Source organism: Saccostrea cucullata, unplaced genomic scaffold, assembly GCF_032062105.1.
Source record: "Saccostrea cucullata isolate Sc308-1 unplaced genomic scaffold, CSIRO_AGI_Scuc_v1 ctg133, whole genome shotgun sequence".
NCBI lineage: Eukaryota > Metazoa > Mollusca > Bivalvia > Ostreida > Ostreidae > Saccostrea > Saccostrea cuccullata.
The window spans coordinates 464,467-484,635 of NW_026935574.1; the positions used below are offsets into that span (position 1 = coordinate 464,467).

General features: G+C 34.4%; 1 protein-coding gene across 1 annotated transcript; it reads left to right on the top strand.

Moving 5' to 3' along the window:
• The first annotated feature begins 517 nt into the window (after positions 1–517).
• LOC134243293 (zinc finger protein ubi-d4-like) lies at positions 518–18,811 on the top strand. Its single transcript, XM_062725524.1, has 11 exons — positions 518–626; positions 8,976–9,139; positions 11,043–11,165; positions 11,391–11,590; positions 12,443–12,527; positions 13,324–13,344; positions 14,481–14,609; positions 15,611–15,652; positions 17,930–18,070; positions 18,314–18,426; positions 18,794–18,811. Exons 1-11 carry the CDS (start codon positions 583–585, stop codon positions 18,809–18,811), a joined length of 1,080 nt encoding a protein of 359 aa, XP_062581508.1. The 5' UTR covers positions 518–582.
• The last annotated feature ends 1,358 nt before the right edge of the window (positions 18,812–20,169 follow it).

Here is a 20,169-nt window from a genome sequence, read left to right on the forward strand (position 1 = left end):
ATTTTATGTGCCAATTTATACAGAGCGAAACCTTTGTTAAAAAGTATAATCAGATAATCCTGAAAAATATAATTTGCTTATCAAAGATTTTTCATATATTGTCAATTTTTTTATTCTGCCCCCCCCTTTTTTTTTTCAATGATCCTGTATAACAATGTCAAAAGGGTAATAGCAGATACATTATTTAAAGCCTCAGTTATTTTAAGTTTGATGAACTATATAATATATTGGGATACATTAAATATTCTATTCAGGATATTTTTTGTGATATTCATTAAAAAAGAACCTATTATTACCTGTCCTACTTTATAAATTGTAATTAGGCATTTTGAAGACAAATGTCCTTAGAGATGGGAAGAAATGGATGAATAATTGAAAATAACACATACTGGGTAATATTAAAAGTTTGGGCGCTGGACTGATTAAATGTTTATCACTGTGAATTGCAAAAGTGGAAAAAAGGGGTTATCTTTTGAGTACCGAGTCGACGGTAGGCTAGCTAAAATTGGAATAGTTTAAAGTACGACTTATCTAGCGGCAAACTGGTCCTTCAGGAGTACCAGTTTAGAAAACAAAGACAAGATGGCGATGGATTTCCGAATTGATATAGAAGTACTCAAAAAATGGTATACTCCCCTACAATAACTGATTTTTTTTTAACTAGCGGTGTGTTTGTGAAGTCAAAATATTCTTTCCAACTTGTCAACACTGTGACATGGTTTGGTATCATGTATCTCTTGTTGAATTGTTTTTTAATATCTCGTTATAGCGTGCAGAACTGTGCCCAAATATTGGCAAACTGGTTTTTCTTTAATTCAGTCGCTTCAAATGCATCGAAGTATAGGCGCAATCAACCATTATTTTCTGCTTTTCAAAATTTCATTTGCTGGCCACTGCCGTGCGCTCACGTTACATAAATAACAGTTCTAGTTAGTCCGAAATATCTGACGTTTTCCAGGCCTTTTTACGATTTTGATATTTCACGTGCCAGGAAAACATCAGAACCAGCGCCATGACATAAACTGGAAATTTCTCCGTCTGCAACCAGAGTTCATTTTTGATACTTGCGAACCAAACTAAATGCCGAAATCATAATTTATTAACAGCACAATGTCTCTAATACTCACATAGGAGTATTTTACCCTATCTTTGGACTTTCAGTAGGGCGTGACTTTCTCGGCGCTACGTAATGGAGAATACAAGTAGATTCTCATTGGTTACGAAATTGATAACATAGGAACTTAAAATTGTTGTTGATAATGATCAGACGACTTATGTCCCACCTCTGTGCCGTGAGAGAACTTTTAATTGGCTATTCACTACACCAGTTGACATTCGGCCGCATTTCTATCATATGTATATTTCAACAGTGAAGGGAAGCTGTGTAAATTTCAGAAGCTAATTAGGTAACGTCGAGAATGCCACGCCTTACTGAAAGTCCAAACTAAGCGTGTAATTCTTCTATACAGGTTGGGCACACGCCCCCAAATGGTCATTTAACCCCCGTTTGGTGGTCAATCGCCCATATCGGCGTCTTTTTTACCTACCAAATGGTGGTCTTTTTTATTCAAATCCAATTTTTATTTAAATTTATAAGCAAAAGCGCATTTACTTAGGCATTGGGGAATTTTAATTAACATATTCCTCGCACATTTAATACAAATTAGTCAATTTTCCATGTGGAATTTCTTTGGAACTTCGTAAAAACGAAAGCCACAGTTGTTCGTGACGGCCGAACTATTTGCTCAAACAATAAGAAAAATTATTTTGTTGTGTGTAGTTCGGTAAAAAATATATTTAAACAAGAGGTGTTAATCTAGAGAAGTAATTTTTCAAATGATCTTTCAATCTGCGTCTATATAAATCTCTATAAAATCCTGTTAGACACGAGCTCCTCGTATCTTATTTGTATGGTGGGCACTTACTGCTATAATATTCTTTTTATCTACATTTGAATGTAACATTTATTCTTTATTTCCATATAGGATGAAGTTACGATTTCTGTGCGACCCTTTGTGGTTTAGTATGCATATCTATGATGTATCTACTATATTTATTAAATATTTTTGAATAAAAGATTTACAAAGTGACATTTGCAATTATTCTTGTTTTTATTCCAAGATTATAGTTTTCAAGCGATTATTTTATCATGAATTCACTGCATATTGTATGTTTGTAAAAAATAAAGCCATTGCATATGAAATAAACGAAATAAAAGCGAATTCTTACCCTTCCTTGTATTTTACTTTTTGAAAATTAACACTAATGGGCCTCCGTAGTTAAATAAGTCATTTGACCCAAGTTTGGAAAAGATCGTCATTTTTAATTGGTTAAGATAATTGATCAGTTGCCCGGATGACAGAAATATGAAGTGATAAACACGATTGATAGGTGCAACTATTGCGAGATGGAGGGAATTTTTCTTTTTAAGTTAAAACACAGAAACGTTACACTTGTTTACACAGGTTACGATTTTGTTAAATATTTGAACGACACTGCGCAAAAAAGTCCGCATTGAAATTCTGATTTTTTTCGTTCAAAGTTTAGAAAAATATCAATATTTTATTCCCCGTGAGTTGAAATTATGCGCCATTTCACATCATTCCAGAGAACTGAACAAAACGATTTTTCTCTCCCATTTGGTAGGTAATAAAGACGCCAATATGGGCGATTGACCACCAAACAGGGGTTAAATGACCATTTGGGGGTGTGTGCCCAACCTGATATAACGATGAAAAGAAAACACCAATCCACATTTCCTTACAGGACTTGCAAAATGCACGAAAAATGAATACAAATCTCAACAGTCTGATAAAATGTTTTCATCGGATTGTATATTTTATGAGTGAACCATGAAAACGATATTGGTACCGTATTACTAATAGTATTGTACTATTTATAACTTGTGACTTTTTGAAATGAAACTGGGGAAAAAACGCAGTTCGCAAGATGTATTATACGCAACAGAAAAATTTACCAAGCGATGTTCAACTTTGAAAATCGCCGCCTCGGCGCGATGGATTAAGTGTCAAAAATTTACTGAACACACTTTTTTTTAAATACACACTTTATAACTTCTCTTAGTTAATCCGACATTCCATATCAGAAAATTATTTATTCATTTATTTCAAAAGTACAAGATAATATTGCGTAAAAAGTATTAACAGATTTTTTAAAAGAATAGTTACGGTGATTTTGAAATAATGTGTCGCCATATTCTTAGATGAAATAATTTTATTTCAACAAAGCAAGAGATATTGTCGAAAGTTTTATCAGTTCTCATATTTAATTTTGGTTCAAGATAATCATGCTGAAAATTTTCTTACAATATTTTAACAGGAAACGAAATTGAAACATCAAAGTATTTATTTCTTTAAGTAGACTACGATTTTCCTCTTCTAAATCTTTGCAGATATCTTATTTTCTAAATGATACCACTTTTATTAAAAGTTTTAGCATAATTTATATTTCATTTGTCAACTCTCAATTATTTAAACAAGAGGCCGATAAGTATAAGATAAGGTAAAATTACATTTAACAAGTGTTTAATTGTTTAAAGTGCCGTAATAACACATGACATGCTCACACATACGAAAGGTCATAAACCGACCCCCTTTTTAACAAAGAAAATAATCAAAGCAATTAACATGGCAGTAAATAATCAGTGCTGTAACTGTAAAAACATTGCTTTGGAAAAAGACAATTAATTGCCCCGAGGGGTTTGATAGGTAATTATCATTTGACAAGCGCACGTGTGTCACAACATTGGCTTCCTTTCATTGGGACGTATGGAGGGGTGTTAAATATTGTTGCAGATTATCAATGAGTTATTTTAAACCTAAAAAAATTTATTTTATTGTATTTCATTAAAAAATGATTTATTACTTTGTCTGGCAGATAAGGTGCATGTGCACTATCATTACGGAAACACGTGAAAATAACGTCTAAAAATAACATCGGTAATGGCGGCCTCCTCGGAGACGATCAACATGCAGCTCAAATTACTTTTAACTTACTTTTTCATGTTATTTTGGTATCAAAAGTTTGTGAAAGTGACATTTTTAAGAAGCATACCTTCCAACAATAACTTTCCGAAGTTTAAAATATGGCAATCAAAAGAAATTGCATATGTATTAAATACGGTTCCATGTACGTTGCCCTATAAAGTGCCCGCATCCCGTTCGCCCAATTTTTCGTTCGCCCAGAATCCGTTTGCCCAATTTCTCGTTCGCACAGGGTCCATCCAGATTTTATATAGAATATAATATAATGAATTTCTTTTTACACGCTGCTTAGTTCTATAAGGGATCTATTAACGTCTCAGTCCCTCAATTGTTTTCAAAACATAGCCCGTCGTAAAAATCGTGTGTTCCCCCCAATTTAACATTGATATTAGTCATCTAATTAACTATAGTGCAAACAACAAATCATTAATAAATGCATTAGAATCAAATCAAAAATTAATTAAGACTAAATAAACATTGTTCCCGGTTTGAGAAGAAATAAGCCAAGTTCCTAAAGGAAATAAAAATACATGCTAATCTTTATTTCAAATAAGTTAATATATATAAGAATATATAATATAATATATAAGTATTGGGCAATATTATAGGGTGAACAAGATTTTGGGCGAAGAAATTTTTGGGCGAACGGACCCTGCGCGAACAGACTCCGGCGAACAGGTAGATCGGGCGAACGAACCTGTTACCAGGTAATACTACGGTATGTACGTATGATAGCCGTGTTTCACCTGAAAGAAAAACTTGTCAAAATCCCATTGTGATGTAAAGTACGCATCCCTTTCTCACAGTAATTTATTTTAGGAAAAAAGTGCGTATTGTATTCCCCGAAATACGGTAATTACTAATAGTATTGTACTATTGATAACTTGTGACTTTGAAATTTAATTTGGTTCGCAAGTGTCTAAAATCAACTGGAGAATGCCGCCTCCGGATGGAGGTGGCAATTTCCCAGTTTTCATAATGGCGCCAGTTCTGATGTTTTCCCGGCACATAAATATATCAAAATCGTTAAAAAGCCAGGAAAACGTCAGGTATTTCGGACTAAGTTCTAGTCTGCTGAACAAATCACAGTAAATTAAAAGCAGGGTCCAGTGAGGGACCTATATATACTTTATTATATGCCCCTGTTAAAAGCAGTGATTTTCCTACCACAATAATATTTAACAAAACTATTTTCTTTTATTTTTTTTTTAATTTGTTTGGGACTTATTTTGCTAAATGTTATTGCAGCAGAGAAATGATTGCTTTTAATTTCAAATCTGCTGTGAGATAAAATAAATTATGCACTGTCTATGTACTTACTTATAGGGAATAAAATGACACTTGATTGTAAGGGTACATACCAGAAACAAAATGTAAATTAATAAAACAGTGACAACTATTATAAGCAAAGATATTTAAATTTGGAAAAAAACTTTAATTTGTATTGTTTTATTTGTGTTGTATTAATAAGTGTTATCAATATTATAATAAAAAAAAAGTAATTCATAATCATTTATTTTCACGACAATATGTCGCGAATTTAAAGCTTTGAAAATTATCGTCACGCGCAAAATCCCCCATGGGAATTTTCAAAAGTTGGCATGTATGAATTTGGTCAATAGAATTCATTCCATTGACCATATTTAAAGTTTGTCTCTAAAAGCTGTATTCTCATTTAAAATAATGTACATGTCCTTAAACTGGCATATTCAAAATTTCGTGGAATCACTTGGTATTGAGTTGCTGGCATATTCATGAATTAGGGGTATACACTTATGCGCCATTTTTAGGTCACCTGAGTAAACTCAGTGACCTATTGCTATCTGTTTTCGTCCGTCGTCGTCCATCGTGCGTCATGTGTTAACATTTGAACATTTTCAGCTTCTTCTCTGCAACCACTGAACCAATTTCAACCAAATTTGGCACAAAGCATCTATGGGTGAAGGGGAACAAAATTTGTGAATTTCATGACCCCTGCCCCCCTGGGGCCTGAGGGGTGGGGCCAAAACCACTAAAATTAATGCAATCTTTAAAAATCTTCTTCTTTACTCCTGGAGATCAAGCAGTCAAACTATTTGCATGATTGTAATCAGCATTGAGTCCTCTACTAAAATTGTGAAATTCATGGCCCTGGGGTCAGGGGTTCTAGTGCTAGGGTGGGGCTAAATAAGTATATAGTGAAAATGCATTATTTCTTTGAAAATCTTCTACTCTGCTCCTGAGTATTAAATAAACCAACTAAGTACATAGTATGATGAGCAAGAGTGCCTCTACCAAAATTGTGAATTTTATGGCCCCAGGGTCAATGGTTCTGGTGTTGGGGGGTGGGGCTCTATTGATTATATAGTGAAAATACATGATTTCTTTGAAAATTTTCTTCTCTGCTCCTAGGTATTAAATAAACTAACTAAGTGCATAGTTATGATGAGCAAGAGTGCCTCAACCAAAATTGTGAATTTTAGTGCCCCAGGGTCAAGTGTTCTGGTGTGTGTGTGGGGGGGGGGGGGCAAAATTGATTATATAGTGAAAATCCATTAATTCTATGAAAATCTTCTTCTCTTCTCCATGGTATCAAACAATCTATCTACGTATATAGTTATGATGAGCAAGTGTGCCTCAACCAAAATTGTGAATTTTATGGTCCCAGGGTCAGGGGTTCTGGTGTTAGGGCGGGGCTCTATAGATTATATAGTAGAAATACATGAATTCTTTGAAAATCTTCTTCTCTGCTCCTGGGAATTAAATAAACTAAGTAAGTACATAGTCATGATGAGGAAGAATGCCTCTTCTAAAATTATGAATTTTATGGCCCCAGGGTCTGGGGTTCTGGTGTTAGGATGGGGCTCTATTGATTATATAGTGAAAATACATTAAATCTTTGAATTTTTTTTTCTCTGTCTCTGGGTATGAAGCAGATGAACTACCTATATAGTTATGATGAGCAAGGGCCCTAATCTTGCAGAATTGTGAATTTCAAGGCCCCAGGGTCAGGGGTGGGGGGCTCTACTTATATACTGAAAATGAATTAATTGTTTGAAATCTGCTCCTTTGTATTTATAAAACATTTATTTATTTTTTGATAGGCAATTTTAAGGGTGCCTTTTAAAAATTTGTGCAATGTATGGACCTAATGTCAGGGGTTTATGTCACATTGTTAGGGGCACTACTGATTATTGCTGAATATTACTGATTAGTTGGAGTGCATTTTTGTTCCCCTACCCTGCGTATGGGTATTCAGTAACCAAGCTAAGCAACTTCTAAATGTAGTTATGATGATCAATGGTGCCTCTTTCAAAATTGTGAATGCCATATAGCATCTGGCTTAAAACATGAATCAAATTCAATACACTGTAACTGGGAAGTTGTTGCATAATGCTCAGGTGACCTATAAGGCTCGTGGGCCTCTTGTTTAATATAATTGATTCGTTGGCAATATTCATGAATTAACGCATTGTTGTCTAAGCTGCTAAGATATGAAGCTTGCTTTTTAGGTCACCTGAGTAAACTCAGGGGACCTATTGCTATCCGTTTTCGTCCGTCGTGCGTCGTGTGTTAACATTTGAACATTTTCAGCTTCTTCTGAAGGGGAACAAAAACTGTGCAATCAACCAATTTCAACCAAATTTGGAATAAAGCATCTATGGATGAAGGGGAACAAAAACTGTGAATTTCATGCTATTGGGCATTAGATAAACAAACCCTGCCCCCCTGGGGCCTGAGGGGTGGGGCCAAAACCACAAAAATTAATGGAATCTTTAAAAATCTTCTTCTTTACTCCTGGACATCAAGCAGTCAAACTGTTTGCATGATTATAATAAGTATTGAGTCCTCTACAAAAATTGTGAAATTCATGGCCCTGGGGTCAGGGTTCTTAGGTGCTAGGGCGGGGCTATATAGATTATATAGAGAAAAAGCATTATTTCTTTGAAAATCTTTGCTCCTGGGCATTAGATAAACAAACCAAGTACATGGTTTTGTTGAATAAGGCAGCCTCTTCCAAAATTGTGAATTTCATGGCCCTGGGGTCAGGGGTTTTAGTGCTAGGGCGGGGCTATATGCATGTAGATTATATAGTGAAAATGCATTATTTCTTTGAAAATCTTCTTCTCTGCTCCTGGGCAGTAGATAAACAAACCAAGTACATAGTTTTGTTGAATAAGGCAGCCTCTGCCAAAATTTTGAACTTCGTGGCCCTGGGGTCAGGGGTTCTTAGGTGCTAGGGTTGGGCTATATAGATTATACAGTTAAAGTACATTATTTCTTTGAAAATATTCTTCTCTACTTCTGGGTATTTAATAAACAAGCCAAATACATAGTTATGTTGATTAATGCTGCCTCTTTCAAATTTGTGAATTTCATGGACCCTGCCCTCCTGGGGCCTGAGGGGTGGGGCCAAAACCACTAAAATTAATGCAATCTTTAAAATTCTTCTTCTTTACTCCTGGACATCAAGCAGTCAAACTGTTTGCATGATTGTAATCAGCATTGAGTCCTCTACCAAAATTGTGAAATTCATGGCCCTGGGGTCAGGGGTTCTTAGGTGCTAGGGTGGGGCTATATAGATTATATAGTGAAAAAGCATTATTTCTTTGAAAATCTTCTCTGCTCCTGGGTATTGAATTAGGTATGAAAGTTGTTTCGTGATACTCAGGTGACCTATAAGGCCCGTGGGCCTCTTGTTTAAGTACACATACAGTATTACTTATAATGTGAATCAGAGATCATGTCATTAACTTTGTTGTAAAATAATGTTTTTGGTGTAAATTAAATATAGCACTTTGTAAATCTTCCTGTTTTTAAAAAAGTTGAGGTGACATATATGATATTTATCAAAAATATGCATACTGATTGCAGGTAATTGGTTACTTCTACATAGTTCATAACAAAAAAAAAATAAAGACACACCTTTTAAAATTTTTTTTTATTGACATAATGCTCCAAAAGTCATTTAATGCTGAAATAATTTTTCAGTATGGGAGGTGATTCCTTATACAAGGAGGCGATAGAGCACACAGCCAGCTTGAACATGAGAATGGGGATCGAGCGTAAACTAAGGCTGCCATTCCTAGACTCACAGACAGGGGTAGCACAGAGTCATACTTCACTGTGGCACCCCTATAAAGATAGACTACCAGGTATGTACTGAACGGAGGTAGTACAGAGTCATACCTCATTGTGGCACCCCTATAAAGACAGACTACCAGGTATATACTGAATGGAGGTAGCACAGAGTCTTACTTCACTGTGGCACCCCTATAAAGATAGACTTCCAGGTGTGTACTGAACGGAGGTAGCACAGAGTCATACTTCACAGAGGCACCCCTATAAAGATAGACTACCAGGTATGTATGGTGGTGTAAGATACACAGCATCCTACTAGCTTGGTCTAGTGGTTTGACATTTTAGCTCAATTGGTAGAGCACTGGACTGGCAAGCTAGAGACCTGGGGTTCAATCCCAAGCAGTGGCAAAAAATTGTCTCTATTACATTAGGCGCCCACGATTTGGGACCCAGGTGTTCTCTGGTGAGTGAGAGTGATTGCCCCTAGAACTTTGACTGACAGGTGTCGGCACTCCAAAAGAGGCAAGCCAGAGCCCCGGGTGCAATCCCCAGCAGAGGCACAAAAATGTCTGTTACATATGTAATGAACATCAGCAGGCTACACAGGTTACCTTTTTTTTATGTCTAATTAATATCATACAACTTTGGCAAGGATAAAATGAATTAGATGTGTAGGGTGAATTCACCATGCATCGGATACCCTTGTACTTCAACAAGTTCTAGCGATATCGCTACCGACGGAAAATTATCAAAATGGAGTTTAACATTTAGTTTGTGATTAAAATATCAATTTGGGACACAATTATATGCCCTTTATTTAGAAAATATCCTCAAAAATCGAGTTTTTAGGAATAACTCAAAATTCACCATGGATCGGACATTGTTTACCATGCATCGGACAGACGGTATTTTGACTGGATAAATATCATACCTTTATTAAAGTGCTTTAAAATCCTTGATATGGATATATTTTTATCTTTTATCTAAGAATTAACCCTCAATTTAAATCTAATTGACGATATCGTTGCACAAATGTAGAACGATTCAAGAGACCTCACTCTGCCTTAAAAATGCTTTAAAATGCTTATAATGCGGTAATTCGACCTTTTTTCATGGTTTATCATACTCTGGTTTGTAGAAATAAATTGAGTCAAATTCCAGACGTTATACATCGATAACCTGTATTTTGACTGAAAATATAGAGTTTTTATTTTCCTTTTCCGCAAAAAACAGCTATCAGCTGGGTTCTGTATGAAAATGGTAGTGCTTACCTTTGCATCGGAAAGTGTCCGATGCATGGTTAATTTGTGTCCGATGTACGGAGAAATGAACATACTAGTGAAAACCAGCTTTTTAAAGAATTATACGAACATTGAAGTGAAATTTCTTTAAAATTTATGTAAAATTATCAATCTTTGACTTTATTCACCAAAGTCTGCCTCGTTCCGTTGAAGTCGAATTTTAAGAACGATAACTCTAAAAATCGCAAAATCTTAAATTCTGGTTGTTCCCCTTTGATGATGTAAAATATGACGTAACTTCAAGGCCAGGTATTTTTATCACAACATGATAATAACAATCGGTATCATTAAAAAATTTAAGTCTTCAATTCAAGACAGAAACAAATAAATACACGGAACTATTAAGTTGAAAGAGAGTTTATTGTCTAAAGTTGTCCGATGCAAGGTATGTGTCCGATGCATGGTGAATTCACCCTATCTCTGTTTTCTTTTTCTTTAAAATTGAAAAACTGGCTATGTTAATTCAATCAGAGGTTTAACATAACATTGGAAAAAATTATATATTTCAAATATTAAGAGTAGACATACAGTAAGATATATTGGTCACACAAAAAAACCTGGTATGCTGTCACATTGACAACTTTGCCCTTGTATTCCACTACGGAAGATTAAAATTATCAGCATGTAAAAATTGATTTTAAAATGTTTTAAATTTTCTAAATGTTTCTTTGTGCAGGTCAGTATTATGGACAGCTTTATTCCTACCCAGCCAGTAGATGGAAAAAGAAGAAGCGACTAGCATTCATGAACACAGAGAGTCGTTCAAACAAGGCCAGTGAAATTGAGACTGGGGAGTCAGGTACAAAATAAATAGTCGTTAGTTGTCATTTAATTCTATTGGCTAGGTCATAAAAAGTTCATTCTAACTTGCAAAATATGTTCACTCTAAATAATTTGAAAATAGGACAAATTTTGGGGGTATACTAATACCATCCCACTTGACATAACTTAACATAAATGAATGATGTGATACACTCTTCATATTTTCTTACAACTCTTCCCTCTGTGTTTTACCACCTTTAAGATATGCATCAGATAAACACGGTGGAAAACCCCGCTATATGTAAAGAAGAGGAAGGAGAGAAATTCAGTGAAACCAGCAAAGACCGATGGTACGACGATTTTGACAACCTCAGCGAACCTCCTGATGCGGGGGAAATGGTGGACGATCAATCGGACATCAGTGACTACGAGGAGACCTACATCAAAAGGAAGAAGAAGAAGGTCTGTCTCAGGAGATCTGTAACTACATGTTATATCATATTAATATTGGAGGAGGTTAATCCTGTTAATCCATTTAAATTTGTTTAAAAACATCGATTTAAAGTACATGTAAAACAGAAATTGTCCTGATGTACATATATAGTTTATATTCCCTCCCCTTTCATTTTTTGTCCTAAAAGGTTAGTGTGCATTATCTTAATTAGTAGTGGGACATGTGTAATCAATAGATGAGTTGACCGGTTGATTTGTAATCTTTATTTATGATGTCAGGGGTAGGACGTGTGTAATCAATAGGTGATATGACCGGTTGATTTGTAATCTTTATTTATGATGTCAGGGGACAGGACATGGATAATCAATAGATGAGTTGAGCAGTTGATTTGTTATCTTTATTTATGATGCCAAGGGACAGGACATGAGTAATCAATAGATGAGTTGAGCAGTTGATTTGTAATCTTTATTTATGATGTCAGGGGACAGGACATGGATAATCAATAGATGATTTGACCGGTTGATTTGTTATCTTTATTTATGATGCCAGGGGACAGGACATGAGTAATCAATAGATGAGTTGAGCAGTTGATTTGTAATCTTTATTTATGATGTCAGGGGTAGGACGTGTGTAATCAATAGGTGATATGACCGGTTGATTTGTAATCTTTATTTATGATGTCAGGGAACAGGACGTGTTATCAATAGATGATTTGTAATCTTTGTTTATGATGTCAGGGGACAGGACATGTGTAATCAATAGATGAGTTGACCGGTTGATTTGTAATCTTTGTTTATGATGTCAGGGGACAGGACATGTGTAATCAATAGATGATTTGTAATCTTTATTTATGATATCAGGGGACAGGACGAGGCAGGAAAAAGAACACGGAGAAGGAGCCTCCCCCGATCACGGAGGATAAAGACAAACCCTACTCATGTGAAGGTCAGATTTCTCCTCTGTCATCAGTTGGCTATTTGCTTTCAATCTGTTTGTAGAGATTCAGTTCTTTTATTTTTGCTTGATTTTTCCATTTATACATTTTAGGAAAAAGACACTCTAAGACCATGTTTGAATTTATACTTCATGAATGTTTATTTTCATTTACTGAAATAGAAAAAAAACATCACCGATATGTTCTTGTGTCTCAAATATGGTTTAGAGTATGAATATATTCTAAATTTTATTTAGATATCTGCTAAGAATAAACAGTTGTTCTTTTAAAAACATTATTTAATAGCCAGTCTTATCTTAAAAGGCTAAGACAAGTCTTAAGAGTCAAAAATACATATCCATGTACTACTTAAAAATTGATTGCAAGTTAAGTAAACCTTTTTAATATAGCATGTTATGACCTTTCTACTATAATTTTTAACCCCCTTTTTCTGAGTTATTTGCATTTCACTGATCTAACCACCCACTGAAGGGCATGGAGAACTATTGACTGATCGCATCATTACGAAGTCTCCTAGCTTCCTCATTTCACACAGTGCACAGGTCATCTGACTGATCTCTCAGATTTTTACTGCACAGATTGATTTGCACATTGAATTAATTGATTTGTAATTCCTACAACACACAGAAAACAACTAAAATAATTATTTCAAACACCTGTGGGTCCATGATGAAATGTGATGAGCTGATTAATTGTTAGTAACAGGCTTGTGTATAAGGTATAAGCCACTGTCAGGTAAGACGTAACTGGCTGACCATCAGGTATAACTATAATACATCGTTACAGGACGGACAAAGTCATGGAAAGGTGACTGCATGGAGATTTTTGTGCTTTTTGTTTTATACTGCACACAGTTAATCCCCTTTGTACTGGCGATTGGGTCCTGCCGGCAGATGCATGTCTATATTGAGACTGTGCCCTGTACTGTGTAAACTGCTAGTCTGGCATCTTCCTCTGGAATGACTGCATTAACATGCTTATCTGTCAGATAATCTAGCAGACTCATAGACTGCAAATTTATATTTTCTTCTAGGTCAAAACTGACTATGAAGAACCTCTCTATTTCTCTGAAACAGATGATACTTGCTCTAAGGTTTGGAGCATAATTCCATTCAGTACTATTACTGTATAATAATACATGTACATGTACTTTTTGCTCCCTGAAGCAAAAAATATTGGTATATGCATGGGACTTTCACTGCAGCAAAAATCTGTCCAAAGTACCAGGAACGTAACACACACTTAAAAAAAGTGGCAGGCTTTTAATGATTGCTAAAGAATAATCTGTAGAACAATAATTAATTAAAATGGCACACTGCAAATTTTCTTGCAAGCACATACTATGTACATGTATATAAATTATTTTTCCCTGTATTTGACAATTTTGTAATTCTGCTTTTTATATTTAATATTCTGTGTTTTGTTGTACATTCTGAGCTTTCTATAAGCTTCTTGATAGATAAGGAGAACAGCTAGGCACTTTGGAGCTTGCTTCCAACAAAATGCTTACTGTGGAGAAATAATGTTGTGTATTCAAATCATAGTACAATATCCCAATTATGGTTGTGCATTAAAATCTTTTATTTAACATCAAATATTAAGGTAAAAAGTAGATTTTTTCTTTAAAAAATAGTAGGGTAGTCTAATTTGTTTTCTTGTTTCTTTTTGTGCATTTCTGTATGCAGTGTTTTTTTAAAAAAAGAAATGAACTTTTAGGATGAAAAAACTACATTCTCTTAATAATTTTGCCAAATTAGCTGTGTTACACTCAGGATTGATTAATTAAAAGTCTATAGGAAACAAGATAAAGTGTAATAAATAGATGGAGTGTAGATTCATTGAGAACTGTAACAAGTTAAAGTGTAATAGAAGGAGTTAAGATGAATTGAGTACTGTATGTGATGACCTGATGATTGACTAGCTGTTCTATTTCTGATGGACAGCTTGTGGGGCTAGATACAAGACACGACCAGGTCTACAGTACCATTACAATCATTTCCATAATGGCATGATCGACGAGGATACGGTTCCCTCGCCTAAGCCCCCCGCCCGGGCCTCCGGTCGGAACGCCGGTTTGTATTTCTAAACGCTGTGTCAGTACTGTGGCATGCACGATCACACTAATTCCATGTCAGTAGGAAACTAGCTCCTTTATACATCAGTTCTATATAAATAATACAGGTGTTTGAGGGTTAAGGGAGGGAGGGATTATAAAAAGGGAATTCATAATATGTTTGGCTCAAAAGTCAATGTACATGTCACAGGGAAATTTTATTTTTTCCCTTTCACTCTTTCAACAGGTGGGCGAATTTAAAACAGGACAAATTAAAAGAACAAAGTGTGATTTTAAAACAAAACTGTGATTGGCGAATTTACCTGTTAAAATGGGGCAAAATTGTTTGCAAGAGTGAAAGGGAAAAAGTAACCTTGTATTTAGTATATGCTTTCTATAATGTAGTCATAGATAAGGCAAAAAAAAACCCTCTTCACTAAGCTTTTCTCCTCCATCTTAACTTTTTACCTCTTATATTTTTACATTTTATAGATTTTAATTGTAAAACATTTTAATTAATTTCACTAGTACAGATAACAGGAAGTAAAACTGATGTATAGAAGACTAGTTCCGTCCATTTTATTGTGTTAGCTTAAACGCTTCCTATCCCAATAACAGACTTATTTATTGCTTATTCTAGGAACAGGATATAATTTTTTTTTTTAAATATGATATACACTTTATACAGGATTCAAAATGAATATTTAATGAAACATAATAAAAACATTGAGGTGAACTAACAGCACATGACTTTGAAAATTGTGAATATAGTGTATCAGAGCTCTTTTTCTTTACAATTTTTTAATGTACTTTTTTTCCTCATTGTCTGTTGCAGTAATATGCATGCTTCAATATACAGAAATTGACACAATTTTGCAATATTGTATACTCTGATGAGTACATGTATTTTGTATACTCTACTTTTTGTGGTTTATGTCTGGTAATATTGCATGCCATTTTGTGTGTAACATTTTGAGATTGTTTTAGATGTAGACCATTAATTCCCCGTTTTTGTTTCAGTCATTAAGTCCCTGGTTGCTTCTTCATCTGGTACCGCGTCAGGTATTTGTAAGGCTGGCTATGGTTGTAGCATTTCTAAAATTACTCACATTATAAACAGCATCTTGATTGTTCTTTGTAAATCAGATCATACAGAACACAATGTACTGCACTATAACCACACCGCTAGAGATTTTCCTATTTAACAAATTACTGGATAGGACACAGACACACATTCCTATAGAGGGATAGACTATCAGCCAGTATTTCTTTAACAAGAACTTAATATTCATTCTCTCACCATCATTCAACATTGGAAGCCAGAAGTTTGATATGTGATATTGACTTTGTCTTCTAAATAATAGTACTTAATCAGCAAAATTACTTAACAATACATCAAGTATAAGAAAAAGTAAACTGTTTATTATGATATTGTGAATTAATGACACTCATGTACCAAAAAGAAATCTCAGCACTTTGACTTACTATTAACATCATATGCTCTACAAAAATTATTTTAATATTTTTATTTTGTTGAATTAGTGTTGCCTTGGTTACTTGGTGCAAGAATAGAAACAACAGGACACAGTCACAGATTTGATTTTGTGACTGTAAAAAAATGTTCAGTCTAAAGCAAATTTTTTCTTATAATTATAAGTCCAAAGCAGTAGAGCTACAGTTTTGTTAGAGATCTTTTTTTATACCCTCAGCAAACGAAGTTTGGGGGGGGTATATAGGAATCACCTTGTCCGTCTGTCCATCTGTCTGTGCAAATGTGTCCAGTCCATATCTTTCTTACGGAGGGACATTAGAATCTACTACTCCACACAAAGATTGCCCATCACCTAAGGGTGTGTCATGACCTTGACCCAAGGTCATTTGGGGAACTTCAAGGTTACTGGAAGAAAAATTTCATACTTCGTGTCCAGTCCATATCTTTCTTATGAATAAACTTGGCAGTCATTTCACACAAAGATTGCCCATGACCCAAGGGTGTGTCATGACCTTGACCCAGGGTCATTTGGGGAAGTTTAAGGTCACTGGAAGAAAAATTTCATAATTCGTGTCCAGTCCACATCTTTCTTATGGATAAACTTGGTAGGTTCTCATTTCAGGCAAAGATTGTCCATGACCCATGTGTCATGACCTTGACCCAAGGTCATTTGGGGAACTTCAAGGTCACTGGAAGAAAAATTTCATAATTCATATGTGATACATATCTTTATTATGGAAAAACTTACTTCTGAAAAACCCAGCGGGGGGTATTTTGTCCCGTTTGGACAGTTCTAGTTTTAATTCCATTTAATTAAAAAGTAACAATCTTTGTGTGCATTTTGTGTGATGAATTCTAACAGACCAGAAGTTACACTTGCCAACAAAACATGATTATGGAGCCAAATGTATTTTAACCTTTTATCAAGACAAACACATTTTTTAATGTACACTGTATCGAATACTTGATGAAAACAAAACTACATTTTTTGTACATTTTACAATTAATACACCGGTATATACAGTAAAGAGGAATTATATTTCATTAAGAAGCATGGATAAAAAGTGCATGTAGAGAGTTGTGAAAGTAAATGTCCTACATTGTAAAGTGTGGCAGTATGTAGGTTAGCATAGTAGGCTTGGAGAATTGTTCAAAGTGTGATAGAAGGTTTATTAGGCTTGAACATATGTATGTATACAAAAAAACTTCCAATCAGAGAAGATGAAAATGTATGGAATAATGAACATATAAATGTATACAAAAAACTTTTGATCATAGAAAATTAAAAAATGTATGTAATAATGAGCATATAAATGTATACAAAAATCTAAATAAAAATGTATGTGATGCCTTGAGATGCAAAAAGTTCTACAAATCATGCAATGCAGCTTTGTGAATGCTACAGAAATGTGCATTGAAAGGAGGCAAACTGCTTTTATTTTTTGCAATGCAAACAAAAAATCCTTATTTTGTATGAAGCAAAAATCCCTGGGTTTTTTGTACTAGACTAAGTGCATTTCAGAATGGACCCAGTTGTAAAATGATTTTTAAGATAAATCTTGTGTGTGTAATTTTTGTGAACATTCTGGTGTGTTGTTGGGGTACCATGTGTGTTGTGGGGAGAGGTATTAATTCTCATTAGATGTAGTCCAGGTTTTTGTTAATCAACAGCTGATATTAAAAGCAAATCCTGTTATTTTTTTCAATTTTTGCATGTTAATTTCTGTTATAATTATGATTTACAGTTTTACAAATTAATTGCAGCTTTTAGTTTTGTTTCACTCTATTTGCTTGTAGACTTGACATAATATAACTATGCAGGTTATTGAATGATAGGTATTTTATAGATAAAGGAAGTCGTTCTGGGATGGAAAAGCGAGACATCTCCGCCAACAACTACTGCGATTTCTGTTTAGGAGACTCCGAGGAGAATAAAAAATCAAATCAGCCGGAGGAATTGGTGTCCTGTAGTGACTGTGGAAGATCAGGTATCATACAGCATTAAAACTGTTGGTTTAATACTGTTGGTGTTGAGAGAATTCAACTACGGGCGTGAGATTGACTTGTAGTTTCATTTATACTATATATGTATGTTCAAATAGCTTGATGTTTTTCTTCCTCAAGCTATGGGCTTGAAAATCTTTATTACACCAACACACATAATTATACAGGTTTTAAATCAAATCTTTTGATCAAAATGTCTTATTGGCATCATCTGTACTATTTTACAGGCCACCCCACCTGCCTGCAGTTTACAGCTAACATGATCATCTCAGTTAAGAAGTATCCCTGGCAGTGTATCGAGTGTAAATCATGTGGACTGTGTGGAACCTCAGATAATGACGTAAGGATCTTAACACAAATAAGATCATTGTTAGGCAGACACAAGGAATTTTTCAAACTTAAATTTCATTATTGATATCCTTCTTAAAATAAGTTTATATACTTAAAAAGTTTATAGAAATGGATTTCCCAAATCAAAAGTAGCGAGAATTTGGAGAGGATTCTTAAATGATCTAATTCTGTAAAGGAAAAGTCTGTTCAAAAAAGACAATAAGTTTATAATATAGAATCAGCTGTTATGTTTTAGCTTTTTTTTAGGACTAGCTTTTTTGTGTGTGAGGGTGTGTGTGTGTGTTTTTGTGACTGATTTTTAGAACCAGTTGCTATTTGATTTTAAGATCAGCTGTTATTTTGATGTTTATTTTTAGGATCAGCTGTTATTTTGATGTTTATTTGTAGGATCAGCTGTTATTTTGTCCCCCTCTGTCAGAACCGGGGAGGAACAACAAAAAACTCACTGTACTAATAAATACTTTCTACAAGTTACTGCATTGTTGTTAACCTTGTTGAATTGCAATTTTCTCCCACTATTTGAGTGCAAAAAGGGAGGCAACACACCAAACAATTATTGACTAGATTTTACATTGAAGTATAAAATAAAGCTGTGTAAATATATTAGAAACATAGTTACATTTATAGTTTAACATTAACAGATTAAATAAACAGTTGATTGATAAAAATAAATTCAATGTTATAAAATTAATACCTGTACTACAGCAAAATTAATTTTGTGGACAAAGTTTATAAAATGACACCCTACAAATTGTTAGCTTTACTTGGTTCTTTCTCTACAGGGATTCTCAATTTTTTTTATGTACATTTAAAACATTTATCTATTTACAGGGAATTGGAGTTGCCATTTGTGTATTGAGGAGTTCCATGGTGGGAAAAAGCCACAGGGAATGCAGTAAAGCAAAGGAATCAATTCTCATTCACAATACATTTATAATCTGTGTGGAACACAATACATACATAGACCCTCATTTATTATCAGTGTCATAGACAATACATACACTGCCCGTCAATCAGTTACAGTGTATACAGTAAGTGTTCATGGACAATAAGTAATCGTGAACAGTAAGTGATCGTGGACATTACATCTAACACAGAATGAAAATGATAGAGTTTCAGAAACGTGTATATTGTCCATTTTGTGTTAAAGACTGTGAGTGAAAACTAGATGTACAGATGTAGATGTCAAGCAGCCATGGTTTATTACAATTCATGGTTGGGCAAAAAAATTGTTAAAAATAACTTTGTCCAAATGTAGTGCTGTTGTCTGAATTCTTTGTGTTTATATTAATGTGCAATTAAATAATAAGAAACCTGTACTGTTTAAATTTCATGAAGTGTAGGAAATAGGCATACTGTAAACCAACGTTTATTCCCGACCACTTTATTTCATGATATACTGGGGGTAAACTAGTTTGCGACGATAAATGTTCACTATCAAGCCTTTTTTTATCTATTTTTAATAGACAGAGAGACTTTAAGAACCGATTAGTGGTGAGAAATAATCAGGAATGATGTGGCTTTCGCGAATATCATGAAAATTTCTGGCAGGCGAATAAAAGTTGGTTTACAGTACAGCAGAAACATCATTGGGGACATTTTAGTGGCTGCATCATTGGGGACATATTAGTTGCTCTAGAATTATGATTCCCATGATTCAAACTTTTTAAATAAATTTGTGTATGCATTTACAGAATGGTTTTAGTCATAGATACATGTTTATAAGCCTGGA